General features: G+C 53.2%; 1 protein-coding gene across 1 annotated transcript; it reads right to left on the reverse strand.

Moving 5' to 3' along the window:
* Positions 1-2536: 2536 nt before the first annotated feature.
* On the reverse strand, positions 2537-11354 carry LOC144490290 (calcium-binding protein 5-like; the record flags this gene model as incomplete). Its single annotated transcript, XM_078208065.1, has 3 exons — positions 2537-3378; positions 5523-5670; positions 11245-11354. Coding segments are annotated over 3 exons (284 nt in total), but the record flags the coding sequence as incomplete, so codon positions are not given.
* Positions 11355-14066: the final 2712 nt, after the last annotated feature.

Here is a 14066-nt window from a genome sequence, read left to right on the forward strand (position 1 = left end):
AGCGAGGATTAGACAACATCTTAGAGCGGTTCGGAGTTCTGGAGGCAGGTCAGAGGAGGTGGAGAGGAGCTTAAAGTAAGGAAACTTAATCTGGCCGCATTAATCCCAGCGAACAGAGAATCACACTCAGTTTAACCATCTCCAGCCGTCCAAACCAAATTCTTCTCCTGTGTTTCCTTAACAGGCACTGACTCTCTCCCCAGGGGGGCGTACGGGTCCCCTCCAGGGGCACCCACTCTCCCCGGGGACCCCCCAACGGACACCGACTCTCCCCGGGGGCGTACGGGACCCCCCCTCCTCCCCACACGCACCCACTCTCCCCGGGGACCCCCCAACGGACACCGACTCTCCCCGGGGGCGTACGGGACCCCCCCTCCTCCCCACACGCACCCACTCTCCCCGGGGACCCCCTCAGGGGTACTAACTCTCCCCGGGGGTGTACGGGAACCCCCTACTCCCCACACGCACCCACTCTCCCCGGGGTCCCCCCAAACGGACACCGACTCTCCCCGGGGACGTACGGGACCCCCCCTCCTCCCCACACGCACCCACTCTCCCCGGGGACCCCCTCAGGGGTACTAACTCTCCCCAGGGGGGCGTACGGGACCCCCCCTCCTCCCCACACGCACCCACTCTCCCCGGGGTCCCCCAAACGGACACCGACTCTCCCCGGGGGCGTACGGGACCCCCCCTCCTCCCCACACGCACCCACTCTCCCCGGGGTCCCCCCAACGGGCACCGACTCTCCCCGGGGGCGTACGGGACCCCCCTCCTCCCCACATGCACCCACTCTCCCTGGAGTCCCTCCCCCACAGGCACCGACTCTCTCCAGGGGGTACGGGACCCCCCCCCCCCCAGGGGGACCGATACTCCCCAGGGAGTACGAGACCCCCCCCCACCACATGCACCCACTCTCCCCGGGGTCCCCCGACGGGCACTGATGCCCCCCCAAGGGGGTACAGGATACCCCCACTTGTATCCACTCTCCCCAGGGACCCCCCCCCACAGGCACCGACTCTCCCCAGGGGGGTTCGAGTCCGCCCCACGGACACTAACTCTCCCCGGGGACCCCCTCAGGGGTACTAACTCTCCCCGGGGCGTACAGGACTCTCCCTGGAGCACAGGCTCTCCCCCGGGGGTATGGGAATCCCTCACATGCGCCCACTCTGCCTGGGGTCCCCCACTCAGGTCCTGACTCTCCCCCGGGGGGTACGGGACTCCCCCAGGGGCACTGACTCTCCCCCGGGGGCTACGGGACTCCCCCAGGGGGCACTGACTCTCCCCCGGGGGGTACGGGACTCCCCCAGGGGCACTGACTCTCCCCCGGGGGGTACGGGACTCCCCCAGGGGCACTGACTCTCCCCCGGGGGCTACGGGACTCCCCCAGGGGGCACTGACTCTCCCCCGGGGGGTACGGGAATTAGTATTTCCTTTGAACACAGATTTAGCTGCTGTTTTGTGGGAGCCAGTTCTGTAAATAATCACACAGACACAGGGTTTTATCATTCCCCAAAGAGGGAGTTTTATTCAATTAACCAACCATCCAATAAATCCATTATCAGATTAGTCAGATATCTCCCTGAGAGAGAGGGGACTGAGAGACACCAGTCAGTGTACAGATATCTCCCTGAGAGAGAGAGAGAGGAGACTGAGAGACACCAGTCAGTGTACAGATATCTCCCTGAGAGAGAGAGAGGGGACTGAGAGACACCAGTCAGTGTACAGATATCCCCCTGAGAGAGAGAGAGGACTGAGAGACACCAGTCAGTGTACAGATATCCCCCTGAGAGAGAGGGGGGACTGAGAGACACCAGTCAGTGTACAGATATCTCCCAGAGAGAGAGAGAGGGGACTGAGAGACACCAGTCAGTGTACAGATATCTCCCTGAGAGAGAGGGGACTGAGAGACACCAGTCAGTGTACAGATATCTCCCTGAGAGAGAGAGGGGACTGAGAGACACCAGTCAGTGGACAGATATCTCCCCGAGAGAGAGAGAGAGAGGGGACTGAGAGACACCAGTCAGTGTACAGATATCTCCCTGAGAGAGAGAGAGGGGGGACTGAGAGACACCAGTCAGTGTACAGATATCTCCCTGAGAGAGAGAGAGGGGACTGAGAGACACCAGTCAGTGTACAGATATCTCCCTGAGAGAGAGAGTGGACTGAGAGACACCAGTCAGTGTACAGATATCTCCCCGAGAGAGAGAGGGGACTGAGAGACACCAGTCAGTGTACAGATATCTCCCTGAGAGAGAGAGAGGGGACTGAGAGACACCAGTCAGTGTACAGAGATCTCCCTGAGAGAGAGAGGACTGAGAGACACCAGTCAGTGTACAGATATCTCCCTGAGAGAGAGAGAGGGGACTGAGAGACACCAGTCAGTGTACAGATATCTCCCTGAGAGAGAGAGAGAGGGGGGTTTGAGAGACACCAGTCAGTGTACAGATATCTCCCTGAGAGAGAGAGGACTGAGAGACACCAGTCAGTGCACAGATATCTCCCTGAGAGAGAGAGAGGGGGGTTTGAGAGACACCAGTCAGTGTACAGATATCTCCCTGAGAGAGAGGGGACTGAGAGACACCAGTCAGTGTACAGATATCTCCCTGAGAGAGAGAGAGGGGACTGAGAGACACCAGTCAGTGTACAGATATCTCCCTGAGAGAGAGGGGGGACTGAGAGACACCAGTCAGTGTACAGATATCACCCTGAGAGAGAGAGAGGGGACTGAGAGACACCAGTCAGTGTACAGATATCTCCCTGAGAGAGAGAGAGGGGACTGAGAGACACCAGTCAGTGGACAGATATCTCCCTGAGAGAGAGAGAGAGGACTGAGAGACACCAGTCAGTGTACAGATATCTCCCTGAGAGAGAGAGGGGGGACTGAGAGACACCAGTCAGTGTACAGATATCCCCCTGAGAGAGAGAGAGGGGACTGAGAGACACCAGTCAGTGTACAGATATCTCCCTGAGAGAGAGAGGGGACTGAGAGACACCAGTCAGTGTGCAGATATCTCCCTGAGAGATAGAGGGGACTGAGAGACACCAGTCAGTGTGCAGATATCTCCCTGAGAGAGAGAGGGGACTGAGAGACACCAGTCAGTGTACAGATATCTCCCTGAGAGAGAGAGAGAGGGGACTGAGAGACATCAGTCAGTGTACAGATATCTCCCTGAGAGAGAGAGGGGACTGAGAGACACCAGTCAGTGTGCAGATATCTCCCTGAGAGAGAGAGGGGACTGAGAGACACCAGTCAGTGTACAGATATCTCCCTGAGAGAGAGAGGGGACTGAGAGACACCAGTCAGTGATCAGGAGCAGGAACCCTGGACGATATTCGAACGGTAAACTTGTAGTTAGCGAGACATCATGCGAACAAATTCTGTAGAAGGAAAAAGAACAGAAAACTGGTACAGCACGGGGTTAGATACAGAGTAAAGCTCCCTCTACACTGTCCCCATCAAACACTCCCAGGACAGGTACAGCACGGGGTTAGATACAGAGTAAAGCTCCCTCTACACTGTCCCCATCAAACACTCCCAGGACAGGTACAGCACGGGGTTAGATACAGAGTAAAGCTCCCTCTACACTGTCCCCCATCAAACACTCCCAGGACAGGTACAGCACGGGGTTAGATACAGAGTAAAGCTCCCTCTACACTGTCCCCATCAAACACTCCCAGGACAGGTGCAGCACGGGGTTAGCTACAGGGTAAAGCTCCCTCTACACTGTCCCCCATCAAACACTCCCAGGACAGGTACAGCACGGGGTTAGATACAGAGTAAAGCTCCCTCTACACTGTCCCCCATCAAATACTCCCAGGACAGGTACAGCACGGGGTTAGATACAGAGTAAAGCTCCCTCTACACTGTCCCCATCAAACACTCCCAGGACAGGGACAGTACGGGGTTAGATACAGAGTAAAGCTCCCTCTACACTGTCCCCCATCAAACACTCCCAGGACAGGTACAGCACGGGGTCAGATACAGAGTAAAGCTCCCTCTACACTGTCCCCCATCAAATACTCCCAGGACAGGTACAGCACGGGGTTAGATACAGAGTAAAGCTCCCTCTACACTGTCCCCATCAAACACTCCCAGGACAGGGACAGTACGGGGTTAGATACAGAGTAAAGCTCCCTCTACACTGTCCCCCATCAAACACTCCCAGGACAGGTACAGCACGGGGTTAGATACAGAGTAAAGCTCCCTCTACACTGTCCCCCATCAAGCACTCCCAGGACAGGGACAGCACGGGGTTAGATACAGAGTAAAGCTCCCTCTACACTGTCCCCATCAAACACTCCCAGGACAGGTACAGCACGGGGTTAGATACAGAGTAAAGCTCCCTCTACACTGTCCCCTTCAAACACTCCCAGGACAGGTACAGCACGGGGTTAGATACAGAGTAAAGCTCCCTCTACACTGTCCCCCATCAAACACTCCCAGGACAGGTACAGCACGGGGTTAGATACAGAGTAAAGCTCCCTCTACACTGTCCCCATCAAACACTCCCAGGACAGGTACAGCACGGGGTTAGATACAGAGTAAAGCTCCCTCTACACTGTCCCCATCAAACACTCCCAGGGCAGGTACAGCACGGGGTTAGATACAGAGTAAAGCTCCCTCTGCACTGTCCCCATCAAACACTCCCAGGACAGGTACAGCACGGGGTTAGATACAGAGTAAAGCTCCCTCTACACTGTCCCCCATCAAACACTCCCAGGACAGGTACAGCACGGGGTTAGATACAGAGTAAAGCTCCCTCTACACTGTCCCCATCAAACACTCCCAGGACAGGTACAGCACGGGGTTAGATACAGAGTAAAGCTCCCTCTACATTGTCCCCCATCAAACACTCCCAGGACAGGTACAGCACGGGGTTAGATACAGAGTAAAGCTCCCTCTGCACTGTCCCCATCAAACACTCCCAGGGCAGGTACAGCACGGGGTTAGATACAGAGTAAAGCTCCCTCTGCACTGTCCTCATCAAACACTCCCAGGACAGGTACAGCACGGGGTTAGATACAGAGTAAAGCTCCCTCTGCACTGTCCCCCATCAAACACTCCCAGGACAGGTACAGCACGGGGTTAGATACAGAGTAAAGCTCCCTCTACACTGTCCCCCATCAAACACTCCCAGGACAGGTACTGCACGGGATTAGATACAGAGTAAAGCTCCCTCTACACTGTCCCCCATCAAACACTCCCAGGACAGGTACAGCACGGGGTTAGATACAGAGTAAAGCTCCCTCTACACTGTCCCCACCAAACACTCCCAGGACAGGTACAGCACGGGGTTCGATACAGAGTAAAGCTCCCTCTACACTGTCCCCATCAAACACTCCCAGGACAGGTACAGCACGGGGTTAGATACAGAGTAAAGCTCCCTCTACACTGTCCCCATCAAACACTCCCAGGACAGGTACAGCACGGGGTTAGATACAGAGTAAAGCTCCCTCTACACTGTCCCCATCAAACACTCCCAGGACAGGTACAGCACGGGGTTATCAGAATTCACTCCGACCTTCAAAGTCCACCGTCCCGTCCCCGTTAACATCTGCCTCTTTGATAATATCCTCGATCTCTGCGGCCGACAGCTGTTCCCCCACCAATTTCTGCATTGCGTATCTGAGTTCGTTGATCGTGATTTCTCCGTCCCCATTGGTATCGAACTGTCCGAGAGAGAGAGACACAGGACAAAACCTCAGTGAGCGTACGTCCACCCCCACCCCACCCCCTCCCACACCCCCAGAGCAAAAGTGGCACGTCCGCTACGACTCTCACCAACTTTTACAGATGCCCCATAGAAAGCATTCTTTCTGGGTTGTATCACAGCTCGGTCTGGGGCTCCTGCTCTGCCCAAGACCGCAAGGAACTACAAAAGGGGTCGTGAATGTAGCCCAATCCATCACCAGCCTCCCATCCATTGACTCTGTCTACACTTCCCTCGGGGAAAAGCAGCCGGCATAATTAAGGACCCCCCCCCCACGCACCCCGGACATTCTCTCTTCCACCTTCTTCCGTCGGGGAAAAAGATACAAAAGTCTGAGGTCACGTACCGACCGACTCAAGAACAGCTTCTTCCCTGCTGCTTTTGAATGGACCGACCTCGCATTAAGTTGATCTTTCTCTACACCCCGAGCTGTGACTGTGACCCTACATTCTGCACCCTCTCCTTTCCTTCTCTATGAACGGTATGCTTTGTCTGTATAGCGCGCAAGAAACAATACTTTTCACTGTATCCCAGTACACGTGACAATAATGAATCAGATCAGAATGAGTGGAAGTGCAAAGTGTGCAGAGAACGCTGAAAGTCTGCAAAGGGATATCGATAGTCTGAGTGAGTGGGCGAGGGACTGGCAGATGGAGCACAATGTTGGTAGATGTGAGGTCGTCCATTTTGGCAGGAATAACCTCAAAATGGACTATTACATAGAACAGTAACAGCACAGAACAGGCCCTTCGGCCCACGATGTTGTGCCGAGCTTTATCTGAAACCAAGATCAAGCTATCCCACTCCCTATCATCCTGGTGTGCTCCATGTGCCTATCCAATAACCGCTTAAATGTTCCTAAAGTGTCTGACACCACTATCACTGCAGGCAGTCCATTCCACACCCCAACCACTCTCTGCGAAAAGAACCTACCTCTGATATCCTTCCTGTATCTCCCACCACGAACCCTATAGTTATGCCCCCTTGTAATAGCTCCATCCCACCCGAGGAAATAGTCTTTGAACGTTCACTCTATCTATCCCCTTCATCATTTTATAAACCTCTGTTAAGTCTCCCCTCAGCCTCCTCCGCTCCAGAGAGAACAGCCCCAGCTCCCTCAACCTTTCCTCATAAGACCTACCCTCCAAACCAGGCAGCATCCTGGTAAATCTCCTCTGCACTCTTTCCAGCGCTTCCACATCCTTCTTATAGTGAGGTGACCAGAACTGCACACAATATTCCAAATGTGGTCTCGCCAAGGTCCTGTACAGTTGCAGCATAACCCCACGGCTCTTAAACTCCAACCCCCTGTGAACAAAAGCTAACACACTATAGGCCTTCTTCACAGCTCTATCCACTTGAGTGGCAACCTTTAGAGATCTGTGGATATGGACCCCAAGATCTCTCTGTTCCTCCACAGTCTTCAGAACCCTACCTTTGACCCTGTAATCCACATTTAAATTAGTCCTACCAAAATGAATCACCTCACATTTATCAGGGTTAAACTCCATTTGCCATTTTTCAGCCCAGCTCTGCATCCTATCTATGTCTCTTTGCAGCCTACAACAGCCCTCCACCTCATCCACCACTCCACCAATCTTGGTGTCATCAGCAAATTTACTGATCCACCCTTCAGCCCCCTCCTCTAAGTCATGAATAAAAATCACAAAGAGCAGAGGACCAAGCACTGATCCCTGCGGCACTCCGCTGGCAACCTGCCTCCAGTCCGAAAATTTTCCATCCACCACCACCCTCTGTCTTCGATCAGTACTGTGTACAGTTTTGGTCTCCTTACTTGAGAAAGGATATACTGGCACTGGAGGGGGTGCAGAGGAGATGCACTCGGTTGATTCTGGAGTTGAGAGTCATAGAGGTTTACAGCATGGAAACAGGTCCTTCGGCCCAACTTTCCCATGCTACCCCTTTTTCTTTAACCCCCCTAAGCTCGTGGCAGATGGAGTTCAACCCAGATAAGTGTGTGGTGGTTCATTTTGGCAGGTCGAATAGGATGGAAGAATATAATATTGAGGGTAAGACGCTTGGCAGTGTGGAAGAACAGAAGGATCTTGCGATCCGGGTTCATAGGACGCTCAAAGCAGGGGTGGAGGCTGTGGTTAAGAAGCCGTATGGAATACTGGCCTTCATCAGTAGAGGAATTGAGTTTGGAAATCGGGAGATAATGCAGCAGCTGTATAGGACCCTGGTCAGACCCCACCTGGAGTACTGTGCCCAGTTCTGGTCGCCTCATTACAGAAAGGATGTGGAAGCCATAGAAAGGGTGCAGAGGAGATTTACAAGGATGTTGCCTGGATTAGGTGGCATGCCTTATGAGGATAGGCTGAGGGAGCTGGGTCTTTCCTCCTTGGAGAGGCGAAGGATGAGAGGTGACCTGATAGAGGTGTATAAGATGTTGAGGGGTATTGATAGAGTGGATTCTCAGAGGCTTTTACCCAGGGCTGAAATGGTTGTCACGAGAGGTCACAGGTTGAGGATGCTGGGGAGTAGGTACAGAGGAGATGTTAGGGGTAAGTTTTTCACTCAGAGGGTGGTGGGTGTGTGGAATGGGCTGCCGGTAGTGGAAGCGGATTCGATTGAGTCTTTTAAGAGACTTTTGGATAGGTTCCTGGAGGTTAGTAAGATAGAGGGTTATAGATAAGCCTAGTAGGTAGGGACATGTTCGACACAACTTGTGGGCTGAAGGGCCTGTTTGTGCTGTAGCTTTCCTATGTTCCAGTCCCAATTGCCTGCGTTTGGCCCATATCCCTCTATACCATCGTACCCATGTAACTATCTAAATGCTTTTTAAAAGACAAACTTGTACCCGCCTCTACTACTGCCTCTCGTTCCAGACACTCACCACCCTCTGTGTGAAAAAATTGCCCCTCTGGACACTTCTGTATCTCTCCCCTCTCACCTTAAACCTATGCCCTCTAGTTTTAGACTCCCCTACCTTTGGGAAAAGATGTTGACTATCTAGCTGATCTGTGCCCCTCATTATTTTATAGACCTCTATCAGATCACCCCTCAGCCTCCTACACTCCAGAGAAAAAAGTCCCAGTCTATCCAGCCTCTCCTTATAACTCAAACCATCAACACCCGGTAGCATCCTAGTAAATCTTTTCCGCACTCTTTCTAGTTTAATAATATCCTTTCTGTAATCGGGTGACCAGAACTGTACACAGTATTCCAAGTGTGGCCTTACCAATGTCTTGTACAACTTCAACAAGACGTCCCATAGAACCATAGAAAATTACAGCTCAGAAACAGGCCTTTTGGCCCTTCTTGTCTGTGCCGAACCATTTTTTGCCTAGTCCCACTGACCTGCACTTGGACCATATCCCTCCACACCCCTCTCATCCATCAACCCCTCCAAGTTTTTCTTAAATGTTAAAAGTGACCCCGCATTTACCACTTTATCCGGCAGCTCATTCCACACTCCCACCACTCTCTGCGTGAAGAAGCCCCCCCTAATATTCCCTTTAAACTTTTCTCCTTTCACCCTTAACCCAAGCCCTCTGGTTTTTTTCTCCCCGAGCCTCAGCGGAAAAAGCCTGCTTGCATTCACTCTATCTATACCCATCAAAATCTTATACACCTCTATCAAATCTCCCCTCAATCTTCTACGCTCCAGGGAATAAAGTCCCAACCTATTCAATCTCTCTCTGTAACTCAGCTTCTCAAGTCCCGGCAACATCCTTGTGAACCTTCTCTGCACTCTTTCAACCTTATTTACATCCTTCCCGTAACTAGGTGACCAAAACTGTACACAATACTCCAAATTCGGCCTCACCAATGCCTTATATAACCTTACCATAACACTCCAACTTTTATACTCGATACTCCGATTTATAAAGGCCAATGTACCAAAGGCACTCTTTACGACCCTATCCACCTGTGACGTCACTTTTAGGGAATTCTGTACCTGTATTCCCAGATCCCTCTGTTCAACTGCACTCTTCAGAGTCCTACCATTTACCCTGTACGTTCTTCTTTGATTTGTCTTTCCAAAGTGCAATATCTCACACTTGTCTGCGTTAAATTCCATTTGCCATTTTTCAGCCCATTTTTCTAGTTGGTCCAAATCCCTCTGCCAGCTTTGAAAACCTTCCTCACTGTCCACTACACCTCCAATCTTTGTATCATCAGCAAACTTGCTGATCCAATTGACCACATTATCATCCAGATCATTGATATAGATGACAAACAACAATGGACCCAACACCGATCCCTGCGGCACACCACTAGTCACAGGCCTCCACTCAGAGAAGCAATCCTCCACAACCGCTCTCTGGCTTCTTCCATTGAGCCAGTGTCTTATCCAATTTACTACCTCCCCATGTATACCCAGCGGCTGAACCTTCCGATGAAACCAAGCATGCCGAATGCCTTCTTCACCACTCTGTCCACCTGTGACTCCACTTTCAAGGAGCTATGAACCTGTACCCCGAGATCTCTTTGTTGGCTTATGAGCAGAGACTGAGTAGACTGGGGCTATACTCATTGGAATTCAGAAGAATGAGGGGGGGATCTTATAGAAACATATAAGATTATGAAGGGAATAGATAAGATAGAAGCAGGGAGGTTGTTTCCACTGGCGGGTGAAACTAGAACTCGGGGGCATGGCCTCAAAATAAGAGGAAGCAGATTTAGGACTGAGTTGAGGAAGAACCGTTGAGGAGATGTATAGAACGTTGGTTCGGCCGCATTTGGAATACTGCGTCCAGTTCTGGTCGCCGCACTACCAGAAGGACGTGGAGGCTTTGGAGAGAGTGCAGAGAAGGTTTACCAGGATGTTGCCTGGTATGGAGGGTCTTAGCTATGAGGAGAGATTGGGTAAACTGGGGTTGTTCTCCCTGGAAAGACGGAGGATGAGGGGTGACCTAATAGAGGTGTACAAAATTATGAAAGGCATAGATAGGGTGAACGGTGGGAAGCTTTTCCCCAGGTCGGTGGTGACGTTCACGAGGGGTCATAGGTTCGAGGTGAAGGGGGGGGGAGGTTTAACACGGGTATCAGAAGGACATATTTTACACAGAGGGTGGTGGGGGCCTGGAATGCGCTGCCGGGCAAGGTGGTGGAGGCGGACACACTGGGAACGTTTAAGACTTATCTAGATAGCCACATGAACGGAGTGGGAATGGAGGGATACAAAAGAATGGTCTAGTTTGGACCAGGGCGGGCTTGGAGGGCCGAAGGGTCTGTTCCTGTGCTGTTTTGTTCTTTGTCTTTGAACTTCTTCACACAAAGGGGTTGTGAATCTGTGGAAGTCCCTGCCCAGTTGAGGCTACCTCGTTGAATGTTTTTAAGGCAAGGATAGATAGATTTTTGAACAGTGAAGGAATTAAGGTGAGCGGGCGGGTAAGTGGAGCTGAGTCCACGGAAAGATCAGCCATGATCTTATTGAATGGCGGAGCAGGCTCGAGGGGCCAGACGGCCTACTCCTGCTCCGAGTTCTTAGGTTCTCCCCCCATCGCTACCTCTACCACCCCCTCCTCCTCTCCCCTCCCAAGCGGGTATCATGTACAGACGGTACCTCTCGAAATGCGTCGCGTAATTCCGTCATCCCGATCATCCCCGCCGTCTCCTCCAGTAACTTTGGTGCCATTAGATCCACAAAGTCATCGAAGTCCACCCTTCCGCCAACTGGAAGAGAGCGGGAGATACTTTCACTCAGCAAAAGGCATTCGGAAACAGTCAGAGAGAGCCAAAGACAAGGGTTTCACCCCCCCCCCCCGCGGGGGAGAGGACCTTCAGCCCATCCAGCCTGTGCTGGCCACCCAACGCCTATCCATTCCGTGCTAATCCTCCCAACACTCCGCCTTGTGCGGACTCCGCACGGTCTCCCCGTGTCTGCGTGGGTTTCCTCCCACACTCCAAAGATGTGTAGGTTAGGTGGACTGGCCATCCATGTGCTGCTCTGTCTCTCTCTCTCTCTCATTCTGTCTCTCTCTCTCTCTTTCTGTCTCTCTCTCTCTCTCTCTCTGTCTCTCTCTCTGTCTCTCTCTGTCTCTCTCTCTCTCTGTCTCTCTCTCTGTCTCTCTCTCTCTGTCTCTCTCTCCCTCTGTCTCTCTCTCTGTCTCTCTCTGTCTCTCTCTCTCTCTGTCTCTCTCTCTCTGTCTCTCTCTCAGTCTCTCTCTCTCTGTCTCTCTCTCTCTGTCTCTCTCTCTCTCTCATGTCTGTCTTTCTCTCTGTCTCTTTCTCTCTGTCTCTCTCTCTCTCTGTCTCTCTCTCTCTGTCTCTCTCTGTCTCTCTCTCTGTCTCTCTCTCTCGCTCTCTCTCTGTCTCTCTCTGTCTCTCTCTCTCTGTCTCTCTCTCCCTCTGTCTCTCTCTCTGTCTCTCTCTGTCTCTCTCTCTCTCTGTCTCTCTCTCAGTCTCTCTCTCTCTGTCTCTCTCTCTCTGTCTCTCTCTCTCTCTCATGTCTGTCTTTCTCTCTGTCTCTTTCTCTCTGTCTCTCTCTCTGTCTCTCTCTCTCTGTCTCTCTCTCTGTCTCTCTCTGTCTCTCTCTCTCTGTCTCTCTCTCTGTCTCTCTCTCTCTCAATCTCTATCTCAGTCTTTATCTCTCCGTCTCCCTCTCCCTCTCTCTCTGGGCGGCACGGTGGCACAGTGGTTAGCACTGCTGCCTCACAGCGCCAGGGACCCGGGTTCGATTCCCGGCTCGGGTCACTGTCTGTGTGGAGTCTGCACCTTCTCCCCGTGTCTGCGTGGGTTTCCTCCGGGTGCTCCGGTTTCCTCCCACAGTCCGAGAGACGTGCTGGTTAGGGTGGGGATTGGCCGTGCTAAATTCTCCCTCAGTGTGACCCGAACAGGAGTGTGGCGACTGGGGGACTTTCACACTAACTTCATTGCGGTGTTAACGTAAGCCTTACTTGTGACACTAATAAATAAACTTAAACTTGAAAACCTTGTACCCCTGCGGCGTTTCAGAGTGCTCATCCAAACACTTCTGAATAGTTGTGAGAGTTCCGGCCTCTCCCACTGTTTCGGGCAGCGAGTTCCCAGCACCCTCTGGAAGAAAAGCGTCCCCCTCGAATCCCCCTCCACATCTCCCGCCCTCTGACCTTTAATCTCTGCCCCCCCCCGCCGGTGAGTGACCTCCCTGCGAAAGGCGAACAGCTGCTCCTTATCCCGCCTGTCCACGTCCCTCACGATCCTGTCCACCTCGATCAGGTCGCCCCCTCAGTCTTCCCTGCTCCAACTAAAACAACCCCAAGCCTTACCCAACCTCTCTTAACTGTTCCACCTCTGGTGGATCTCCTCTGCACCTCCTCCAGTGCATCCACGTCCTCCCCAGAGTGTGGCGACCAGACCTGCGCACAGTACTCCAGCTGTGGCCTAACCAGTGTTTTTGTACAGCTCCATCGTAACCCTTCCCGTTCTAATATTCAGCGCCCTGGGCTAAAAGAGGCAGGTGACCCCACGCTGCCATCTTATCCACATCATCGACCCATCCTGCTAACTTTCCGGGACCTACGGACAAACATGGTCCCTCTGGTCCTCTGTCCTAGCAGCCTAAGGTTCATTATGTATTCCCTCGCCTCGTCAGTCTTGCCAAAACTGCGTCACCTCGGGCTTTTCAGGGTTAAGTCCCATCGACTGCCGTTCTGCCCATCTAACCAGCCCTGTCCATATCGACTGTCAGAGATAGAGGGGGGAGAGAGAGGGATGGGCATCCCGATTCTCGTACCACTCCTAGACCCCTGGCATTAGTCGGTGCCCGTCGGGGGGGGGATCCATATCCCCCCCCGGGGAGAGTCAGTGCCCATGGGGGGATCCCAAACCCTCCTGGGGAGAGTCGTTGCCCATGCGGGGGGTACCCGTACCTCCCGGGGAGAGTCAGTATCCCGTGGGGGGCTCCCGCATCCTCCCAGGGAGAGTTGGTGCCCGTGGGAGGGGGTCTCATGCTACCCCCCCGGGGGGATCCCAAACCCTCCTGGGGAGAGTCGTTGTCCGTGAAGGGGGGAACCCGTACCTCCCGGGGAGAGTCAGTATCCCGTGGGGGAATCCCGAACCCTCCTGGGGAGAGTCGTTGCCCGTGAAGGGGGGACCCGTACCTCCCGGGGAGAGTCAGTATCCCGTGGGGGAATCCCGAACCCTCCTGGGGAGAATCGTTGCCCGTGAGGGGGGTACCCGTACCTCCCGGGGAGAGACAGTATCCCGTGGGGGAATTCCGTACCCTCCTGGGGAGAGTCGTTGCCCGTCGGGGGGACTTGTAACCCCCCGGGTGATTTGGTGCCCGTGAAGGGAACCTGAACCCCTCCCGGGGAGAGTCATAGAGGTTTACAGCATGGAAACAGGCCCTTCGGCCCCAACTTGTCCATGCCGCCCCTTTTTTTTTAACCCCTAAGCTAATCCCAA

The sequence above is a fragment of the Mustelus asterias genome, unplaced genomic scaffold (assembly GCF_964213995.1).
Source record: "Mustelus asterias unplaced genomic scaffold, sMusAst1.hap1.1 HAP1_SCAFFOLD_3113, whole genome shotgun sequence".
Lineage (NCBI taxonomy): Eukaryota > Metazoa > Chordata > Chondrichthyes > Carcharhiniformes > Triakidae > Mustelus > Mustelus asterias.